Source organism: Indicator indicator, assembly GCF_027791375.1.
Source record: "Indicator indicator isolate 239-I01 chromosome Z unlocalized genomic scaffold, UM_Iind_1.1 iindZ_random_scaffold_80, whole genome shotgun sequence".
In the NCBI taxonomy this organism is placed as follows: Eukaryota; Metazoa; Chordata; class Aves; order Piciformes; family Indicatoridae; genus Indicator; species Indicator indicator.
In genome coordinates, this window is record NW_026539146.1 from 117,629 (window position 1) to 126,794 (window position 9,166).

A 9,166-nucleotide genomic window follows, 5' to 3' on the forward strand; every position below is an offset into this window, starting at 1 on the left:
TTGTTACCAGTCTGCTACAGCAAAGCCAATCACCAGTGAGTGGAAGGCTTAGCTTCAGCTGTGACCCTTCCCACCCCAAGTTTCCTAACACAGAGAAGTCTGTAACACCCTCCAGGGAGAGACAGGATGCAATTTCGGTTTTTATTCCATCGAGGAGTGATTACAAAAAACATTTCACTGATAAAAATCACATTCTGCCAGTAACAAACACAAGCAAACGTTTTATTTCAATGCAGATCATCACAACAATCAGATACAGGAAAGCTCACTTGTGCCTGGCTGGTCTTGGCTGAGAAAGTAGGGACTGTGCTTGTAATGCACTGATCAGAGTCAGTATCTGAGGAGAGTTTAGCAAGTGGAAAACTCAAAATAAGAGCAGTAACAGCTCCTCCAGAACTTGGGAAAAGACCCACTTCAGACCAATTTCTGGAAGCTTTCCTGCCCCATCATACAAAGTATTTTGTTTTGCATATATAGTTTCATGAAACAAAGTCCCCCAGGAAAGCACATGCTGTTTTGTTAAGACCCTCTCCTAGTTTATGGTCATGCTTGCTCTTCTGCTCCTCTCCCTAAGGCCTGAAGTCTCACATCCCTCAACTCCCAGGTCTGTAGGACACACACCACTTCCTATTTCTCTAAGGCTTTTTAAAACTCACCTACAGATGTCCTTAAATATACCTTCAAAGGCTGCATCTGTTCTGCCCAGCTGCCTCTGAGGTCACCTTTGTCTCTGCTACCCTCACAGACCTCCAATAAAGTGGGAAATACACAGAAACCCCCTGGTCAGTGCTACTGTGCAGCCCCATCTGAGGGGACTGTGGAGCACACATTGAGCAGGCAGAGTAAGTCCCAGGTTAAAATATCTCACTGTGATCCATGATTCCACAGCCAAAATGAAACAGAAGTGTTTGCAAAGACCCCTCAGCACAGGAGAGCTGTGTTTGTGAGCTACCTTTGCAGCTGCAGAAGCTGAACTATTTAAGGGCCATTTTCTTCTTGACCCCACAGCTGAGAGCAACAGAAAAAACAGCAATGCAAAAAAAAAATCCAAATAAAAAAGCAAAACAAACTCCATGTTCACAAGCAGAAGGGTTTTTAACAAGGAAGGACACTTTAAAGCTTTAGTAAATTCACTTCAGCTCTTCCCTTTTCACATGAAGGCACACAGTGCACACTCAGAGATTCCAGGTGAGCTGCAGCCAGCTCACACTGCAACTCCCGAGCTCTCAGTGGCCACCCTCACACTGCTGAATGAAACAATCACCTTACAGCCAGCACCAGGGCAGCTGGCAGAAGAGTCTGTGTAGGCTTAGCGTAAGCTTGAAGTTCTAAACTTCAGTCATCCCCATCTGGATACATCCTTTTGGCTTTAAACAGTAAGGATTACTTAGGACCCTAAAACAGTGGAAATGCAGTTCTTAAATCACCATTTTGAAGTTTGTGAGGCAAGGTAATTGCCCCTCCTTGATTTTCATGTTCTACAATGTGGGCAGAGGAGCACATTCCATCATGGAGCACTGAGAGATTTTGGGTGTGATACAGAATCAGCTGCTGGATCAAGAAAAGTCTTTTTTGTTTTTAAGCCTTGTACTTGCCTAGTAGCTCCGTGATGGGCAAACTCACCTGCCAGAAATAAATACCTCTAAGTGTTCATATGAATTGCACCAAGGTTTGGGTGCATCACCAGTCACCCCAAGTACCAAAGGCCAGTTGCCTGTGGCAGCATCAAGCACTGCTCCCTGGCTCGCAGTGGCACCACACGTGCCAATCCCCAATAAGCAGCAGAGCTGCAGCAGGCAGTGGTGCTCACAGCAGCTTCAGCAGGAACTCATAGGTGGCATTGATTATGCCCCAGGACAGCAGGGAGCGGTGGTAGTTCAGGTGGGCTCCCCTGAAGAGGTGGATCAGCTTCCGGTCACGCTCCAGCCAGATCTTCAGGAACACCTTGGAGAAGGACTGGAACTCGCCCCCAATCTGAGCCTGCATGCGAGTCTTGACGACGTTCACTGGGAAGAACAGGAACCCCAGCATGGCGCCCAAGAGGCCCCCGCAGATGAAGTCATTCACCAAATGAGCACTGTAGGAGGTGGCCTCTGGCAGGCACTGCTTGATGGGTCCCCGCAGGCCGAAGAAGAGCACATTGCTGGGCCCGTTTCGGAGCAGGATGGGCACCAATCCCCGGTAGTACTCCCGCACCCCATAGGCCTTCAGCACCTTAAAAGCCTGGTAAGTGTTTGTGAACTTGTCGTGGTGCTTGTAGTCTTGCAGCAGGGTCTGCACCCGCTCGAACGGAGTCAGCAGGGCCTCAGTGGTCCCGGCCAGCACTGCCGCCATGCTGCGCGTCAGCAGCTCGGGGGCGCTTGTGTGGCTGTGGAGCAGGCAGGAGAAGTCCTCGTACAGGCCGAACATGAGGGCCAGGGTGGTGGTCTTCTGCATCAGGGGGGGCAGAATGCCACGGTAGAGATTCCGTATCCCATCCTTCTGCAGCTGCTGCACCGCGTCCTTCGTCCTTAGGCCGTAGAGCTGCTGCCGGAAGAGCACCTTCTGGATGGGGAAGGTGACAGCGATGTTGGTGAAGGCTGCGCAGTAGCCACAGAGGTAATGCTTGCCAGAGGCAGCAGCTGTGTCACTGCTGAGGTGCTCCTTGGAGCCCTCTTCTGGATCCATCATACTGGATTTCCTTCTGCACTGTATCTCAGCTCCAATTGCCTAGAGCAGAGAGAAAACAACTACCGTGAGCAGCAGGAGGTGACCTGTAGCCTGTCCCACATTCCAGCAGCACCTGGCACTCTACACAGAAGTGTTCTGGGTGGAGAAGAGCTCCAAGATCAGAGTCCAGCCATCACACATGGCACAGAAAAGCCCACACAGTCTGAGGTGTGACAAATGCCACAGCAGATGGATATGGCTGTTTTCTACTCAAGCCTCAGAGACACGAAAAGTGATATGAAGTTCTCAGGTACCACATGAGAGCTGACATGAGGAAGCCCACACAGTGACTTTCCTGCTCACTCTGCCAAAGAACTCAAACAGCACAGACTCTGCTCTCAGATGAAACATCACTGCCACAGAGGAGTAGGGACAGCAGAAAGCCTAAGAAAAAGACAAACCAAATGAAATACATGAGCAGCACTGCAATGCCTGGCCAGCTGCATCCCAGGCTGCATCCAAAGCAATGAAGAAAGGGGATTCTGCCCCTCTGCTCTGGTGAGGCCTCACGTGCAATGCTGTGTCCAGCTCTGGAGCCCTTGTCCTGAAGGGTCAAACCCCAAAACACGCCCTAACCCAGACAATGGGATAAGCACCTGTGAATGTGCAAACCTGGACAGTTCCTGGGGTCCAGATGGTCCAGGCAAATGTGTAGCACCTGTAATTAACTTTGTAAGACACCTGTGAACTGTGTGTACCCCTGGCAGTGTTCAGATATGCCCCATCCCATATGTTCATCTATCAGGTTTCTCTGTTACCAAAGGGCATTAATTATCTTGGGACAGTATTTAAACCAGACAAGAAGTTAGGCAACTTGCCTTGTTCTCACCAGACAGCAGCAAGAGCCAAATGTTGCCAGAGCAGTAGCTGAAGAGTCTGCACCAGCAGACCAACTACACCTGGGCCTTGCACCTGGACCAAGGCAGAAAGGGGAAAGCTCCAAGAGAACTGAATCTTAGAAGAGCCACGGAAAGGCTACAGCCCATTGACGGAGCACACAACAGAGAGGCTCTTAGCCCTCTCCAAGCCAAGGGCAAGCTCCAGATCATGTACTGGGCACGAGAGGAGAGAGGCTCTTAGCCCTCTCCAAGACAAGGGCAAGCTCCAGACCATGAACTAGGCGTGAGAGGAGAAGGGCCCCTAGCCCTGTCTGAGCCAAGGACTGCTTGAATTGTAGTCACAGCATCTGGGAAGATACCAGACAGAGGAGCAAGTCTTGAGTCCCTGGCTAATCTGCCGCAGAATCCCACTTGTGGAAAACCACAGACTGCAGCACCTTTATTTCCAATTTGAATTGCTGTATTGGAAATTCTTAGATCTGTGCTTAAATCGTTTAACTGTCTTCATATGTGAAATGTATCACTCACAACCAAGACCATAACCTGTAAATATACTTTGTAAATAAGTTACAGCAGTGTTTGAAGATACCTCTGCCCAAAATATTAAATAGTAAAATATATACATTTCATTACAGCCCTCAACATAGGAAGGACATGGACCTGCTGGAGCAGGTCCAAAAATGGGGCCACAAAAATGATCAGAGGGCTGGAGCACTGCAGTGACAGGACAAGGGGCAGTGATTTGAAATTAAGAAGAGATTTAGGGTGGATGTTAGGAGGAAGTTCTTTACCATGAGAGTAGTGGAACACTGCAACAGGCCACCCAGGTAGGTGGCTGAGGCCCCAGGCGTGGAAATATTCAAGGTCAGGCTCACCAGGGCTCTGGGCAACCTGATCTAGTGGAGGATGTCCCTGCTGACTGCAAGGGAGTTGGACTGGATGACCTTTGGAGGTCCCTTCCAACCCAAACCATTCTGTGATTCAATGACATGTAAACAGAGAGGGTCCTACCAAATAAAGCAGAGGAGTACTGAAACAGTCACTGCCAGGCAGCACTTGTTCACCATCTGAAATGGGGTTGCTTATCCAGCAGGGATCAAAAGCTGGGTTTACAGCTGCACCAAGGCCAGCACAGCACAGCCTGGGCTAGGTCAGGAATAGCCACATGAGGCTGGTCATGATCACGGCTCTCCTTGGCCTGATCCTGTGCTGTGCAAACACACTGCCCACAGCTGCCACTTCCACAAGCACCTTCTGTAGCCAGGCAACATCATCAGCCTGGGCCAGCAAGGAAGGAGATGAGGCAGCACTTACAAGGGTGGTATCATCCATGACACATTGCCAGGAGAGCAGGGTGTCTCCCACAGCTGCCTGGTCTAAAGGTGACCAGAAGCCCTCTGCTGCTCGTCTGCCGCTCCTCTGCCACCAACCCAAGAGCACTCCAGTATTTCGCTGGTGCCATTATAGTCCTCCTGGTCAGGGGTCTGGGCACTGGTTCGTCTTCAATACTCCCCACCAGCAATACGAAATCTCAGTGATTTCCAGATGGTGTCTGGGGCCAATACTCCTGCCTGCAGCCTCTCTCAGCATGCCATGTGGGCAACACATAGCAGAGGCTGCAGAGGGACCACCTGGACTGCTGCAGGTCACCACAAGATGACTGTGACCAAGCATAGCACTCATCTTGAAAACAAAACACAGATCTGCCTGGATTGGCTTTCTCCCCTGCATTAAGGCCTGGCAAGCAAAAACGCCATCTAAAAAATGAAGGCTGTTTCTGTCAGTACCAGAAGGGTCACCAGGGACAGGGAGTCAAGCTGGGTGCCTTCTGCACAACTTCACAGAGGCACCAGGTTAGGTATTATTCAGATCACTGTCATTCTACTTGCACACACTATGAAGGCCACATCTCAGACTCAAGGTCTGAGACAGGTGCTATACTCACTCAACCTACACCATGTGAAGTCTCACGAGAGAAAACACTGTGAAGGGAGTGACTCCAAAGACCTTTGACCTTTGATCTTTGTGAGAGCCCTCACTTTCAGACAGGCTTTGTGAGGCCTGTGCCACCCACAGGTACCAGAGCACAGCAGCTGCTTTGTTAGAATTTAATGTAAAATAGCATAAGTTTTGGATCCAGGGCACTGCCTGCACACTGCACTCCCAAGGCTGCAACACCTCGTTTGGGCACAGCAGCTTCCCCGTCTCCAGGAGCTGATTTCAGCAGATTCTGAGCCTGAAGCACAGGTGATCCTTTCCAACATCAATTTCCTTGATTCCAGGTCTGTATCTCAGGTGCCTGCCACTGTCACCATCCTATGGTGTGCATCTCTTGTGCTCCTTGAGAAGGACCTCAACCCATTTACCTGCTAAAAGACCATGGCCTTCAGCATGCTGCCACACAACCCCCTAGGTCTGGAAAACAAGGGAAATAATGAAGAGAAGAGCTGCAGGGAACAGCACTGTACTGCATCTCTCTGCCACTGTGAGCAATGGCCATGCCTACTGCCGTCTTTCCTGCTGCTGAGCCACTGTGCTGCCCAGCAAGTCCTGCGGGTCTCACCGCTGTCCCAGATCACTCTGGGACAACCGAGAGCCATTCACGCACCATAGCCGGCCCCGAGGCGGAGGCCTGTGTCAGTCAGCACGGAAAGGTTCCCGGCTCCCTGCTTTCTCCAGCCGACCGCACAGCGCTGTGGCACACACACCACCAATATAGGAGGGCCTACCGGCCCGTGGTCACCGCCAGGCCACATGGCCCACTGAGCCCTCCCCGACTCACCGCATTCTCGGCGCGGGACTTCCCGCGGTGCGGCCGCTCGGACAAATCCGCGAATCCCAGTGCTTCCGACGGCACTAGCAGGGCTGCGGAGAGCCGGCGTGCCGAGAACGCTGGGGAGCGACTGCAGCCCCGCCGCGGCGCGGCACCGGGCGACCTAAAAGCAAAGAGCCGAGCGCTGGTCAGGGACGCGGCACGGCCGCACGGAGAGGCTGCGGCTAGCGACGCGGGGCCCGCCAGTGCCGGGCCTACAACACCGCCTCACTTCCCGCCGCCAGGGAGGTGGCCGCAGGCCGCGATTGCGTTCAAGGTCAGGCCGGCAGCGCGGCAGAGCACAGGGCAGCGGCTGCGACCCGCTCCCGGCGGAACCGCACTCGCCCGCCTGCCCGCGCCCGCCCGTGCCCGCCCCGCCGCGCCTGCGCGGCCGCAGCGCCAAGCGGGCCAGGCTGGGCCCGACCGAGCGTGGCCGGGCAGCAGGCCGGGCCTCCGGTACGCACCTGCGGCCGTTGCCATGGCGGCGGGAGGGGACGGAGACCTCCGGCGGCGGCCCTGCTCGGCCCCGCGGCCTCCGCCGTGAGTACGCCGCCGAGTGACGCAGCCGCAGCAACGTAGGCTGGGCGGACGCTGCCGGCGGGCACAGAGACCCGGCGGCACCCTCACTTCTCACGTGACCCAGGCCGGGGGCAGGCAGCGGCTCTGCCCCCTACCCTTGAAGCCAATCAGGCAGGGGCGCGAGGAACGAGCCAGCTCAGCTCCCCGCCCCGCGTGCCGCGCTCTCCGGCTCGGCGGCGCAGGAGCGAACGCTGCCAGGCAGCGCCAGGCAGCCACTGCCGGACGCTTCCCGTCCCGTGTGAGCTATGGCTCACAGCTTCGGTGGGAGCGGCGGGCGCGCCTCCGCTGCGGGAATCTCGCAGCTGCTGGTGCTGGCGGGGGAGGCGCGAAGCTCAGCAACACTTGCAGCCTGTGTCTCCCTCTTCCAGCAGCTGGCGCTGCTCTGGTCCGAGCCGGTCCCTCAGCCCCGTTTGCAGGGACGCGAACAGCTCCCTCGGGACGGTACCGCGTCTCGGGTACCTCGGACGAAGGTCCTAAGCGCGGGACCACGGGCGCTCTGCCTCGGCAAAACGTCGCCAGGACAGTCGCTGCCTGATCGCCGGTCCCCGGCTGCGTGCCTGGGGCAGCCATGGGACTACCAGGAGTTCGGGTGCTGGGTCCCCGGCAGCTGCGAGGCGGCTGGGAAGTGGCCGGGAAAGTCTCCTCAGTGTACTCAGAGCGAGGCGGCATCCCCTGTGCTCTGCTGGGCCTGATGTTAGGATCGCCTCTTTCCGGGGAGGGCCTGCAAGCTACAGGGGTCGCAGGGTCTGCGCCGCTGCTGCTCTTTTGTCGCGGCCTTTGACTTGAGGCTAGGCTGGGCGACAGCGACTGAAGACGAACCAGTGGCCACACCCCCGACCAGGGGGCTATAATGGCACCAGCGAAATACTGGAGTGCTCTTGGGTTGGTGGCAGACGAGCAGCAGAGGGCTTCTGGTCACCTTCAGACCAGGCAGCTGTGGGAGGCACCCTGCTCTCCTGGCAATGTGTCATGGATGATACCACCCTTGTAAGTGCTGCCTCATCTCCTTCCTTGCTGGCCCAGGCTGATGATGTTGCCTGGCTTCAGAAGGTGCTTGTGGAAGTGGCAGCTGTGGGCAGTGTGTTTGCACAGCACAGGATCAGGCCAAGGAGAGCCATGGCCATAACCCTCCTGCTCCTGTCCAGCCCATCTGGGTGTCACTGCTCTGGCAAAGGTTACAGTGGTCCAGCTTGGTCATGGGGCTGGAAGAGACCTCAAGAGCCCACCCAACCCCCCTGGCTCCAGCAGGGCACCCACAGCTTGTCCAGGAGCACAATGGCCAGAGGGGGTTGAAAGCTCTCCACACAACGAGACTCCACAACCTCTCTGGGCAGCCTGCTCCAGCCCTCCAGCACCCTCACACCAAACAAGTTTCTCCTTGTATGAGGAGTCCCAAACCTGCAGCTGCCATTCCCATTTGTCTCCCGTGGCACACATGCCTCTGCAGAGGCAAACAGCTTCTCCTCCACCCTCTCCTGCACTCTCAGTGTGCAGGGCATGCTCTGAGGCAAGCTGATCCCAGAAAGGTGAGCAGAGCATTAGCAAACCTCTCTTCATTTCCACTGCAGCATCTTTCCCCCCTCTCTCGGATTTCTCCTTTCCTGTTGTTCCCCAGGGATCACCCCATCTACCCACACTTCCCTCTGTCATACAGACAAAGGGGCTTGGGTGGTGGCTGCCTGTATCCTGGCTGCAGTTTTACATGGGACCTGCCTGCAGCCCTGTCCTGCCTGCTTCACGAGGGGCTACTTGAAGCTGAGGACATCGATCTGGCCCTGAGGTAGAATCTCTGGTCCCCCTCCAGTTCTGCTACATCCTAGGCACTGAGAATCATAGTGAAGAATTCCAGCATGCTGCTGGGAAGGCACAGAATTGTCCCCCAGAGTGCTGCAGCTCATGGTGAGACCGCAGATGAGTCACAGCTCCCTTGGGCTCCAGTTAGCACTCATGGGTGCTGCTGGCAGATGAAGTCAGAGCAGACTCTGTGGCACAGAGCAGTGATTACTAATTGTCAAGAGAGGCAATTAAGATCCTCATCTCTGCTGCAAGTGGCTCCCAATCATGGACAAGAAAGCTGCCTAATGTAGTACAGCCCTCTGATTACTACCTTGTTAGTTATGCAGGTGGGAAGTGATGAGGTCAATACCAGAAGTCTGAAATCAATCAAAAGGGACTTCAAGGCAATGGGAAATGTAGTAGAGGGATCAGGGGCACAGGTAATTTTTTC

The 9,166-nt window shown here is 54.8% G+C and overlaps 1 protein-coding gene across 1 annotated transcript; it reads right to left on the reverse strand.

The window, feature by feature from the left end:
* Positions 1-139: 139 nt before the first annotated feature.
* SLC25A51 (solute carrier family 25 member 51) lies at positions 140-6,362 on the reverse strand. Its single transcript, XM_054398345.1, has 2 exons — positions 6,331-6,362; positions 140-2,709 (listed from the first exon to the last, which is right to left on the reverse strand). The coding sequence occupies exon 2, from the start codon at positions 2,668-2,670 to the stop codon at positions 1,807-1,809; it is 864 nt and encodes a 287-aa protein (XP_054254320.1). The 5' UTR covers positions 2,671-2,709; positions 6,331-6,362; the 3' UTR covers positions 140-1,806.
* Positions 6,363-9,166: the final 2,804 nt, after the last annotated feature.